The 13,929-nt window shown below is 43.0% G+C and overlaps 1 protein-coding gene across 1 annotated transcript in view; it reads right to left on the minus strand.

The window, feature by feature from the left end:
• LOC124550672 (trypsin 3A1-like) overlaps positions 1-11,491 on the minus strand; it is a 78,276-nt gene extending 66,785 nt beyond the window's left edge. Inside the window, exon 1 of the mRNA XM_047125396.1 lies at positions 11,185-11,491. Coding sequence (XP_046981352.1) covers positions 11,185-11,491 — 307 coding nt within the window. The remainder of the gene's footprint in view (positions 1-11,184) is intronic.
• Positions 11,492-13,929: the final 2,438 nt, after the last annotated feature.

The raw sequence follows: 13,929 nt of genomic DNA on the forward strand, positions 1-13,929 counted from the left end.
TGGGAAAAAGAATTAAAAAATCAATCCTACTGGAAACCAATCCATCTTGGTAGAACCAAAGACAACGTGGAGATATCTTGTTTAGCATTCGCGGACGACTTGGCCATACTTGCAGATGATGAAGAAATCGCCACCAAACAAATAGAGATCCTTAAGGAATGCGCGGATAAAGTAGGTTTACAAATTTCGTTTCAAAAGACAGAATTTTTCTGTACGAAATTCCATATACACAGTTTGAACACAAAATATGGAAAAATAAATAGAGTAAAACATTTTAAATACCTAGGTGAAATTTTGGAGCCAACCGGAGGAGAGAAAGTTGCACAGAAGATCAGACAACAGAAAATGAAGAGAGCATATGGTATGACACATGAAATGTACAATAAAAAATGCATCTCCTCGAACACAAAAATCAGACACTACTGCGCAGTAATTAAGCCAGCAGCACTATATGCTAGTGAAACGCTCACACTCCACACAAAATGTGATTTAGAAAAAATACTAAAAGAAGAACGCAAAATTATGAGAAAGATTTTAGGTCCAAAATTAACAGAAGAAGGATACCGGATACAATCAAGAAGAACCACAGAAACTATATCAAACCTGGCAGCAGACATAAGAAGGCGAAGATTAAAATTTTATGGACATGTCACTAGACTTCCCCCCACACGACTCACCAACAGAATTCTCACTTACATAGAAAAAGTCAAATCAACAACACCATGGATTAGCCAAGTAAAATTAGATTTACAAAAAGCAAATATTGAACTTAAAGATGTCAAAGATAGAAAAACTTTTAGAAATAAGGTGGAAAAGTGGATTGTATTGTCGGAGAAGGAAGCACTAAAGAGACCAGGAACAAAATGGACAGAAGAAAGAAAAAGAAAACATGGAGAACGAATGAAAGAAGTATGGAAGAAACGACGTCAGAAAGCTTTGCGTGATCCTTCTGGGTCCATTCGCGATAAGTAAGTATATATATATATATATATATATATATATATATATATATATATATATATATATATATATAAGTTAAGGCTGACCAGCCATTTGACCATCTTCTTCTGTGCAGATGCACAAACAGTGCCCCTCGCCGGAACGGTAGCTCAGTGTGTTCGGTCAGAAAGCTGGTTGGCCTCTGTAACAAAAAAACTGATTGGAAGGATCAACAAACGAACTTGAACGGATGTCATGTGACGTCCGCAACGACCAAACACAACGATCAACAACGAACAAAAGAAAAAAAAAGAAAAGAAAATGGATAGAGTGTCTGCCATGTAAGCAGGAGATCCCGGGTTCGAGTCCCGGTCGGCGCACACATTTTCAACTGTCCCCGTTGACTTACATCAACGCCTGTATGCAGCTAAGGCTATTCATTTCATTGTAATAATAATAATAATAATAATACTGTAACTGTAGGTTACAGAAAGATTTTTACAATGTAGAAAGTAGTAGACATAAAATACGGATGTGAATTGTTACCTGTAAACGTATACAGAACGCCGACTGCAGTCATGTGTTGAAGGACATGAAAAGAAAGCAGTAGTAGAGAAGGAAGTGAGACAGAATTGTTGCCTGACCCCAATGTTGCTCCGCCTGTACAATGAGCAAACTGTGAAGATAACTAAGGAGAAATTTTGGAAAGAGAATTAAAGTACATGGAGAAGAAATTTAATAATGAAGAAGCTTGAAGATGACATTCTCATTGTCAGGAGCGGCCAAACGATTTGAAACAGCAGTTGAACAAATGCAAAGTCTCTTGTAAAGACATTATAAGACAAACATAGACGAAAGCAAAAAGGCAATGGACTGTACAAGAAATGCATTCGCTATTGCGAATATGATCACGCTAAAGCTGCACAATATATTTGTGACAATGAAAATTTGCGCGAAACCGGAACCCACACCCGAATTCCCCATTTCACGCGATCAGTTGCTGTAACTGTCTCGACCATCCGAGCACGTCTCCAAACCGACTCAAACTTCAATATCTCACCTTGTGTTTACGTCCTGTATTTGCACAATTGCTGTGATTTCTGCACTGGGAGAGAGCTATGATTATTGTCGGGGCCTTGTCTTGGCATGAAATACTACACTACTGGTCATTAAAATTGCTACACCAAGACGAAATGCAGATGATAAACGGGTATTCATTGGAAAAATATATTATACTAGAACTGACATGTGATTACATTTTCACGCAATTTGGTTGCATAGATCCTGAGAAATCAGTACCCAGAACAACTACCTCTGGGCGTAATAACGGCTTTAATACGCCTGGGAATTGAGTCAGACAGAGCTTGGATGGCGTGTACAGGTGCAGCTGCCCATGCAGCTTCAACACGATAGCCTACCTAAGTTCATCAAGAGTAGTGTCTGGCGTATTGTGACGAGCCAGTTACTCGGCCGCCATTAACCACACCTCTTCAATTGGTGAGAGATCTGGAGAATGTGTTGGCCAGGGCAGTAGTCAGGCATTTTCTGTATCCAGAAAGGCCCGTACAGGACCTGCAACAGGCGGTCGTGCATATCCTGCTGAAATATAGGGTTTCGCAGGGATCGAATGAAGGGTTGAGCCACGGGTCGTAAGACATCTGAAATGTAATGTCCACTGTTCAAAGTGCCGTCAATGCGAACAAGAGGTGACCGAGACGTGTAACCAATGGCACCCCATACCATCACGCCGGGTGGTACGCCAGTATGGCGATGACGAATACACGCTTCGAATGTGTTTTCACCGCGATGTCACCAAACACGGATGCGACCATCGTGATGCTGTAAACAGAACCTGGATTCATCCGAAAAAATGACGTTTTGCCATTCGTGTACCCAGATTCGTCGTTGAGTACACCATCGCAGGCGCTCCTGTCTGTGATGCAGCGTCAAGGGTAACCACAGCCATGGTGCCCGAGGTGATAGTCCATGCTGCTGCAAACGTCGCCGAACTGTTCGTGCAGATGGTTGTTGTCTTGCAAACGTCCCCATCTGTTGACTCAGGGATCGAGGCGTGGCTGCACGATCTGTTACAGCCATGCAGATAAGATGCCTGTCATCTCGACTGCTAGTGATACGAGGCCGTTGGGATCTAGCACGGCGTTTCGTATTACCCTCCTGCACCCACCGATTCCATATTTTGCTAACAGTCGTTGGATCTCGACCAACGCGGGCAGCAATGTCGCGATAAGATAAACCGGAATCGCGATAGGCTACAAGCCGACCTTTATCAAGGTCGGAAACATGATGGTACGCATTTCTCCTCCTTACACGAGGCATCACAACAACGTTTCACCAGGCAACGCCTGCCAACTGCTGTTTGTGTATGAGAAATCGGTTGGAAACTTTCGTCATGTCAGCACGTTGTAGGTGTCGCCACCGGCGCCAACCTTGTGTGAATGCTCTGAAAAGCTAATCATTTGCATATCACAGCATCTTCCTCCTGTCTGTTAAATTTCGCGTCTGTAGCACGTCATCTTCGTGGTGTAGCAATTTTAATGGCCGGTAGTGTATGTTGGCGGCAGTAGAATCGTTAGGCAGTCAGATTCAAATGGCGGTTCTCTAAATTTTCACAGAAGTGTTTCTCGAAAAGAACGTCGTCTTTCCTCTAGGGATTCCCAGTTGAGTTCCCGATGCATCTGCATTATTGTAACAAATCTATCAACCCGCCTCTGAACTGCTTCGATGTCTTCCTTCCGTCCGACCTGTTCTGATCCCAAACACTCGATTAGTACTCAAGAACAGGTCACACCAGCGTGCTACATGCGGTCTCCTTTACAGGAGAACCACTCTTTCCTAAAATTCTCTCAATGAACCGAAGCCGATCATTCGCCTTCCCTACTACAGTTCGCAGTTGCTCGTTCCAGTTCATCTCACTTTGCAAAGTTATGCCCAGATTTTTAAACGACTTGACTGTATGAAGAGGGACAATGGTAATATTGTATCCGACTTCCTAAGACACTTGAACAGCCTCCAAGCCAAAATAAAATTTACCATGGAAGTAGAAAACGACAAAAACCGATATTTCTGGATGTGCTGATCACAGGCGATGGCGAAAACTTGGGACACAGCGTGTACCGAAAGCGGACACACACGGACCGATACCTGCACAAACTATCAAACCATCACCCGAGCCAGAAAAGAGGTATGATTAATACGCTCGTAACGCGAGTAGGACGAATGTGTGAGCCGCAGCACCTCATACTGCAAATGCAACACCTGGGAAGTTTTCTGAGGAGCAATGGGTACTCCACAAATTATATTGGAAGTGTAACAGAGCCAAACACTCGGCGAAGTAAGGAATCAGAAAAAGAAAGTCGGGTACGGCCTTTCTGCCATACATTCCCAGAGTGACGGACAGAATCGGCCGTATATTGCGCAAACACGGCGTAAAGACGATTTTCAAACCGACAAGGAAGATCAAAGAGTGTCTTAGATCGGCAAAGGGGAAAAGGGACCCACTTGCAATGTCGGGAATATATCGTATACCATGCACATGCGGAAAAGTTTATGTCGGAATGACTGGACGATCAATCAACACCAGGATCAAAGAGCATAAGCGACATTGCAGGTTGGGGCAGGTGGAGAAATCGGCCGTGGCAGAAAACGCACTGAATGAGACCGACCACGTAATAAAATTCGCCGACACGGAAGTTCTGGCTGTAGAGAAGCACTATCACACCCGGTTGTTCAGAGAAGCTGTAGAAATACAAAAACACGAAAACACGCGAACAGATTCAAGAAGAAAGAGGAAAGCCTAAAGGTAAACGGATCCTGGATTCCCGTACAGTCGCAGGTAGCAAGAGGAGAACCGCACCGGAAATAACCGCGGAGAAGCCCTGGGACGTTGGCGCGCCAGGTACATATAGTCAGCTACCGCGAACTCTGCTCCAGTTCACCACCGGCAATGGAGGGCGAAGCTTTGACAATGCCAGCCACTCCTGCTGTCGAAACGTCAGTAAAATCATCAGATGAATGTCGGCCGAATAACCCGAGCCAGAAGCCAATAGGCAGTTTGTCAACAAGTGGCCACGAAAGCTTTAACAATTTTGCATCCACATTAACTTACATTTTCGACGTGAAGCTCTAGCTGCCATTCATCATACCAGCTACAAATTTTGTCTAAGTTGTCTTGTAGCTTCCTACAGTCGCCCAAATTCGACATCTTATACTACACCACAACATTGTCAGCAAATAACCGCAGATTGTTCCCCGCCTTGTCCGCCAAATGATTTATGTATATTGGGAACAGCGGTCGTGTCGCACTTCCCTGGGGCACTCCAGATGATAACCTCGCCTCTGATGAACATTCGCTGTCGAGGACAACATACTGGGTACTATTACTTAAGAAGTCCACGGCCGACCATATATCTGTAGACTTATTCCATACGCTCGTATCTTTGTTAACAAGCTACAATGAGACAGGCAACGGCCTTGCCGCAATGGACACACCGGTTCCCGTGAGATCACCGAAGGTAAACGCTGTTGGGCGAGGTCGGCACTTGGATGGGTGACCATCCAGCCGCCATGCGCTGTTGGCATTTTTCGGGGTGCACTCAGCCTCGTGGTGCCAATTGAGGAGCTACTCGACCGAGTAGTAGCGGCTTCGGTCAAGAATACCATCATAACGACTGGGAGAGTGGTGTGCTCACCCCACGCCCCTCCTATCTGCATCCTTCTTTAAGGATGACACGACGGTCGGATGGTCCCGGTAGGCCACTAGTGCCCTGACGATTGAGTGCTTTACAATGAGACACCCTGCGAAACGCCTTCCGGAAATTTAGATATACGAGTATGCCCCTGGCCTGTTGTCTGTCATCCATAGTTCGCGGTATATCACGTCAGAGAAGCTGAGTTTTGCACGAGCGGAGGTTTCTTAAACTATGCTGATTCGTGGACATAAGCTTCTCATTCTCTAGAAAGTTCATTATATTCAAACTGAGAATATGTTGAAGGATTCTGCAGCAAATCGAATTTATCTATATTAGACTGTAATTTTGAGGGTCCTTTCTTCTTATGTACTGGTGTCACCCGCACATTTTTGCAGTCGCTTGGGACTTCGCGCTGCGCGAGACATTTACGACAAATGCAGGCTAGGTAAGGGGCTAGTGCCATAGAGTACTCTAAAAATCGAATTGTGGTTCCATCCAGACATGGTTGGTTTGTTTTGTTTTGCTTTAGGGCGCAAAAAACAGCTGGGATCATACGCGCCCAAGTCAAAACTAGGTTCAAATGGTTCTGAGCACTATGGGACTTAACATCTATGGTCATCAGTCCCCTAGAACTTAGAACTACTTAAACCTAACTAACCTAAGGACAGCACACAACACCCAGCCATCACGAGGCAGAGAAAATCCCTGACCCCGCCGGGAATCGAACCCGGGAACCCGGGCGTGGGAAGCGAGAACGCTACCGCACGACCACGAGATGCGGGCTCAAAACTAGGGAACACGAACACAGAGTGGAGTTAAACGACTATGCGTCATTCCCAATGGACAGAATTGGAGACAGCTAAAAACAGGTACGTGGAAAAAGGGCTAAAAACACCATACAGTAATGGAGGTCCAAAACTAAAAATGAAATGGCCTTCGCCATTATGTAAAACGCGTCACACGCTAAAATGGCTGATAAATCAGGCATGGTGATTTATTTGCTTTCAAATCTTTCGGTTGCTTCCCTAAGCCAGGGATGCTTATTACTATGTTGTCCATGTGAGAGTCTGTCCAAAGGTCAAATGATGGTATATTTGTACGATTCTCCTTGAAAGTGAAATTTAAAACTTTGACCTCTGTTTTGCTATCTTCAACTGCCAAACCAGACTGGTCAAAAAGGGTCTGAATGGCGGCCTTGGACCCGCTTAGCGATTTTACCTAGGACCAAATTTTTCTAGGACTCTCTGCCAGATCCTTTGATGAGGTATGACGGCGGCAGCTGTTGTATGCTTCGCGCATAGATCCTTTCGCAGACACACTCATCAGCACTAACCTTTGATTGCCGTCATTTGAGCGTTCTCTCTTGAATCGAGAGTGCAGCAGCCTCCGCTTCTTTAACATCTTCCGCAGTTTGTTATTAAACCGTGGTGGGCCTTTTTCATGCTTCATCCACTTATCAGGCACATAACTCTCCAGACCACGATTTAGAATCTGCTTAAACTGGGACCACAACCTTTCTAAGTCCATCTTACTAGAACTAAGTTATGTACGTTCACTGTTCAAGTGCTCTATCTAGCAGAAAATCTCTCCTAGCCTTCTTTACTTATTTAATAACTTTTGTAACCATAGTTGCTATAATGACATACTGATCGCTAATCCCTGGTTCTATACTAACACTTTAGGTATGGTCCGGCCTATTTGTAGCTAACAGGTCTGAGACATTTCCATAGACCTCCGGCTATGCTGCAGGTCAGTCTGTCACCACAACGTTTTCCTCCACTGACATTTGTTGGCATTCCAAACTCACAGTCCAAATATAACACTGGAATACAATACAATTTCATAAGAAATCCTGCCATATTCAGAGAGACACACATTACAAGAAATAAATACGAAAATCAGCAACAAAATTTATAACAGAAAGACAGCTAGATCAATAATCGCCAGTCTCACTCACCACGTCGAAAACAAAAGTAATCAATTTGGGTGGAGTAGTTTCAGCGATTCTCAATGCTTACCAAGTACTATACATCAAATCAAAATGGTTCAAATGGCTCTGAGCACTATGGGACTTAACATCTATGGTCACCAGTCCCCTAGAACTTAGAACTACTTAAACCTAACTAACCTAAGGACATCACATAACACCCAGTCATCGCGAGGCAGAGAAAATCCCTAACTCCGCCAGGAATCGAACCCGGGAACCCGGGCGCGGGAAGCGAGAACGCTACCGCACGACCACGAGCTGTGGACTACTACACAGCCCAGTCAACGAAGACTAAAGAAAGTCTACTAGGGGGAAAACGGTGTGGTCGCAAATATTTGTACAGTGCTAGAAGTGGGAGTGTCATGAACAACACACTATACATAATGACCATTGGTGTGCGAGTACTGGGGTGCGGAAGGAGCGCGTTTGAAGGTAACTTGTTTATGTTTTTCTGGAATTATTCGGAAATCGCGGGTCCTAGAGAAATTTTATCCCTGTACAAAATTAAACTACATTACACAGGGTGACCCAAATTTATTAACATTTGAAAACGCGCTAATTCACAGATAATGTAGACAGAGGGGTAAAAATTGACACCCATGCCTGAAATGGCATGCTACTCGAAACAGGAACATGACAGTAATGCTGCATGAGAATCGTGCATAAAATGAGCTACAATGAACTATTAACCGTCGATTTTGTGACGCGGAGATTATTTGCAGTGTTGGCACTTCACAAAATGGGGGAAGATGATGCTATGTTGTCTAATGTGTTGCGGACCGACGAAGCCTATTTCACTCTCCGAGAGCCTGTCGACAGCCACAACGGCAGAATTTGGGCTACTGAAAATCCTGCAACAGTTGTCTAGATCCCATTGCGTGAGGAAGACACAGCATGTGAATTTACCATATGAATCGTCATCGGACCATTTTTCTTCGAGGAAATGTGGGATGCTTCTTTTCGAACTGTGAGTGTGACATGTACGAGATACGCCGGTATCTTACAGAATCGCATCATCCCTTGCATGGCTAGTAAACACGTATTGGAAGGTATGACTTTTTTACTGCATGGCGCTTCACCCATGTTGCTACACGTGTGCAAGATCTCCTGCACACATAGTTTGGTGAGGATCGCCAGCTAAGCCATCCCTTCCATCACGCTTGGCCTACCATGTCCCCAAATCTCAGTCTGTGTGATTATTAGTTATGGGGTTACCTGAAGTTGCGAGTTTACTGCGAAAGTCTGACCTCGTTAGGTATGCTAAAAGACAACATCTGACGTCAATTTCGCACCATATCTACTGATGTGCTGTACAGTGTTGCTCACAAAACTGTCCTTTGACTACAGATATTCTTGATTAATGCCGACCGATATGTTCAACCCTTGTTATGAAGAAGAATGTCGTCGCTAAAAATCAATGTTTATGTTAATTATTGCTTTGTATTATATGTCGAATTGAGAACAGCTGCCAACATGAGTAACGTAGAAGTAAATATTCTCGGAGTAGTGGAGCAAATTAAATCACTTAATAAAAGCAAGTCTTCTGGTCCAGACTGTATACCAATTAGGTTCCTTCCGGAATATGCTGATGCATTAGCTCCATACTTAACAATCATGTACAACCGTTCGCTCGACGAAAGATCCTTACCCAAAGACTGGAAAGTTGCACAGGTCGCACCAATATTCAAGAAAGGTAGTAGGAATAATCCACTAAATTACAGGCCCATATCGTTAAAGTCGATATGCAGCAGGATTTTGGAACATATATTGTGTTTCAACATTATGAACTACCTCGGAGAAAACGGTCTATTGACACACAATCAACATGGGTTTATAAAACATCATTCCTGTGAAACACAACTAGCTCTTTATTCACATGAAGTGTTGAGTGCTATTTACAAGGAATTTCAGATCGATTCCGTATTTCTGGATTTCCAGAAGGCTTGTACCAATGTACCACACAAGTGGCTCGTAGTGAAATTGCGTGATTATGGAATATCGTCTCAGTTATGTGACTGGATTTGTGATTTCCTGTCAGAGAGGTCACAGTTCGTAGTAATTGACGGAAAGTCATCGAGTAAAACAGAAGTGATTTCTGGCGTTCCCCAAGGTAGTGTTATAGGCCCTTTGCTGTTCCTTATCTATATAAACTATTTGGGACACAATCTGAGCAGCCGTTTTCGGTTGTTCGCCGATGCCTCTGTCGTTTATCGAATAATAAAGTCATCAGAAGACAAAAACAAACTGCAAAACGATTTAGAAAAGATATCTGAATGGTGCGAAAAGCAGCAGATGACCCTAAATAACGAAAAATGTGAGGTTATTCACATGAGTGCTAAATGGAACTAGCTAAACTTCGGTTACACAATAAATCAATCCAATCTAAAATCCGTAAATTCAACTAAATACCTATGTATTACAATAACGAACAGCTTAAATTGGAAGGAACACATTGAAAATGTTGTGGGGAAGGCTAACCAAAGACTGCGTTTTATTGGCAGGACGCTTGGAAAATGTAACAGACCTACTAAGGAGACTGCCTACACTACGCTTGTCCGTCCTCTTTTAGAATACCTCTGCGCGGTGTGGGATCCTTACCAGATAGGACTGACGAAGTACATCGAAAAAGTTCAAAGAAAGGCAGCACGTTTTGTATTATCGCGAAATATGGGAGAGAGTGTCACAGAAATGATACAGGATTTGGGCTGGACATCATTGAAAGAAAGGCATTTTTCGTCGCGGCAGAATCTTCTCACGAAATTCCAATCACTAACGTTCTCCTCCGAAAGCGGAAATATTTTGTTGACACCGACCTACATAGAGGGGAACGATCACCAAGATAAAATAAGGGAAATCAGAGCTCGTACGGAAAGATATAGGTGTTCATTCTTTCCGCGCGCTATACGAGATTGGAATAATAAGAATTGTGAAGGTGGTTCGATGAACCCTCTGCCAGGCATTTAAATGTGATTTGCTGCGTATCCAGGTAGATGTAGATGTAGATGTTGGTCATTTTGTGCACTGATTTCAATAAAACCCCATGTCATTCCAGTGACGTGTGTCAGATTTTACTTGTCTATCTACATTATTCCGTGAAGTATCGAATTTTTAAATATTAACGGACTTTTGGCTCACCCTTTATTTCCTACACGAAACGTCCTATTCATTTTTTCTGTAGAACTAACGTTTTCATGGATTTAGGGATGGAAAAATTGCAGATTATTAAAATATTGTTCAAATAGTATAAAATTAATGTTTATCTTTAAATTTTTTGAGGGATAAATTGTGCTCTGGAGATATAACAGGTTATAAGTGTGGGGGAATGTAGTTCGGCGGATTGTATTCATGCACTTCCCTCCTGCACAGGTCTGCAAATTGAAGGTCGAGCAAGTGATCCCCACTCTATCTGCCCCACTACGTCAAGAGAAGCGGCTACAGGATGTTGTAAAAGTTATTCACAAAGTTATACGGACCCTCCACAGCGCCCTTACTACTACTGCTACTACTACTACATATGGTGATTAAGACGCGGAATGAGCTGTAACTTACCTTCCCAGTCCATGGTCAAGATGCAGTGTCGCGCTGTCAGAACCCACATAGGAGCCACAATGCTGCCTGAACACGTCTGTAAGTTATCTTTTGAAAGCGAGTACCAGAAGACAGCAAAGGGGTACAGGCTGACGAAAGTGACGAATCCGCCAAATATTCTGTCGTCAGGACAGCCGCTGTCTCGTCTCTTGCGGCGCCACAGCTCTAGGGCTTCTCTGCCCTTCCTCACCTCCTCTGGGGTGTTGAGGCCACAGCGCGCCACAGCGACGACAGCGCACCAAGCGGCCAGGCGACGCACTAACACCATGTCAACGGATGGCGATCAGCTCCGTTTGCGAGAAAATTTCTGCCAGATTCCTTCCACCATTTAGACAAAGGCGTGATTTGCGCATCACGTCGTGCTGTGAGTCATGCGACCGTTAAAACAGCGATGTAAAACAAAACAATTCGAGAAATTTAAATACCTAACTCTCACTCGGAAGGAGATCACGGACAGAACAACTGTCACATGGTAATAAAACACTATCTAAAAAAACAAGCAACGAACCAGAATTTTGTATTCATCACACGCTATGTATCTTCAACTGTTTGTCGATCATCAGATTACATCGCTGCTTACTGCTGGTCAGCATATTCTCTGATTTTCCGCGTAGAGTAGCAACCACAATCTCGAAGAAGTCCATTGAAGTTTGATTCCCTCGGCGAGAAACAAGGAACATAATGTAATAGAGCTGTGAAAGTAACGAAATAAAGTGTATCCGTGTGTATTCGTTACTAAAAGCAACAGTACACATTACACACGTATCGTTACTATTTACTTTGTTATCGACCATATTGTAAAATTGGTAATTTCCAAGAATGATTGCCTATCGAAGTCGCTGGTCCAAACGATACGTATCGAACGTGCGATCGTAAATCGATCATGTGTCTCTGATGGCGGGTGTTATGACTATGTTTACGCTGGTCACTACAAGAACCATAAAAGAAGGGCGTTACAAAAATACTTGTAATTGCAAATGAGACGACTTACCTTACTCGTCGTCGGTGTAGTCATGTGAGAGGTCATTACGGTGGTCTGAATGGATAATTTGGAAGAGTAGAACCATGTATTCTTCCTGACACTCGTTATTTTTCCGCAGTGAAATTGTAAATTTCAGCATCGAAACTGCTCTTACGAAGTTTCACACACTTCGCACCACAGCAGTGTACACAGTCCCTTTTTTTCTACTCCTGTAGTACTCCGTATTTGCGACAAAAAGTCGAACAATTTTCTATGCTGGATAAACATGAAACTAGATTCTTCCATGTGAGAGTATCCGCCGAAGAAACGTCAAGAACACCAGACATCCCACTCACTAACAACATAAATCGTGTTTTTTCCAAGCAACTCACAAATAATTCGCAGAGGTATGTAATTTAGAGCAAGTAAGGGAGCGACGGAAAACAGATAAAAATCACGATCACAAATAATTGATCACAATGCCCGCCACCTGGGTCGCAGGATCGACTTCCGATCGCACGTTCGATACGTATCGTTTGGACCCAGCGACTTCGATAGGCAAACGTTCTTGGAATTTACCGTAAAACACGTATGGAATTCAATTTTAGCTCCCTTGTAAACGTAACCGGTTTTGAAACGAGCTTGGGCAAACGGGTTTTGTCTTGTTTTTAAAAATTTTCGGCTAACATTGTCGGTGTGGCTCTTTGTACAGTGAAGGATAAGTAGAAATATTAGACCGAAGCCGTTTACTCCTCGTCTAATTGTGCTGAGTAAATCAGATATTGTAACAGCTGTTTTCCAGGTGCCGTATTTAACTGGGCTATCAAATCTGCTTCATACTTTAATATGTAAACACTGTTTCCGAAATTCGGTTTTCGTCTTACGGAAGATGTGTCGCATTTAAATGTAGTGACGATAAACGATACTACTCTCATTCATCGGATGTCGTTTTTAACAATGTCCGCTTGGAGCGCTGCTGTCACAGTATATAACAACAATAAACAGGTGTGTAGCGGTTGTATGTGTTGACACTTGACACTTTATCTCTGGAAATGTATCTCGAGTGTAGGACAAATAACAGCTTTGACTGTTTACAAACTGAGAGATGTCACTAGAAATTTATATAACGGATATGTCTCTGTCAGTTACCGAAATGCTATAATTCGCAATAAATGTACGGCATTTAGATGCGTTTACATATGATATTTATCGCATGATAAATACAGATATTGCTTTCGGCCAGGCACCAAGTATAAAATATGGCCATAATATGGCATTTTATAATGAGTAATTCCAGCTAAGCTGCAAATTGTATAATTAGTAATGCTTCTTCTTTACCACAAGATTGTATCGGCTGCAACATCTTTCACAAGTAAACATCTAGTTGCAATAGATGCCCAAATTGCAGCAGAGGATAAACTGTCGACTGTCTATTTGTTGTTCGATCGTTATAAGCACGTAAGGTTTACTTGTATTGAATATTTTCGCGAAATGCTTTTGACAGCTGTATTGACACGATGGGTACCTCTATGTTTACTTGAGAATAGCGCTATAGCAGAAACAAGTTCGTAGTAAAGAAGAAGCATTACTATTTAAAACATTTGTAGTTACTTGGAATTATTCATTACAAAAGAAAATACTGATGTGCCCTGTGTCGAACATTTGTTTGCCATGTTGAAAGTATCGAAGCGCAAAATCGCGGCCTGCATAATTAATCCAAAGGCGTCAGACAAGAAGAAAAAACA

This window comes from Schistocerca americana, chromosome 9 (genome assembly GCF_021461395.2).
Source record: "Schistocerca americana isolate TAMUIC-IGC-003095 chromosome 9, iqSchAmer2.1, whole genome shotgun sequence".
In the NCBI taxonomy this organism is placed as follows: Eukaryota; Metazoa; Arthropoda; class Insecta; order Orthoptera; family Acrididae; genus Schistocerca; species Schistocerca americana.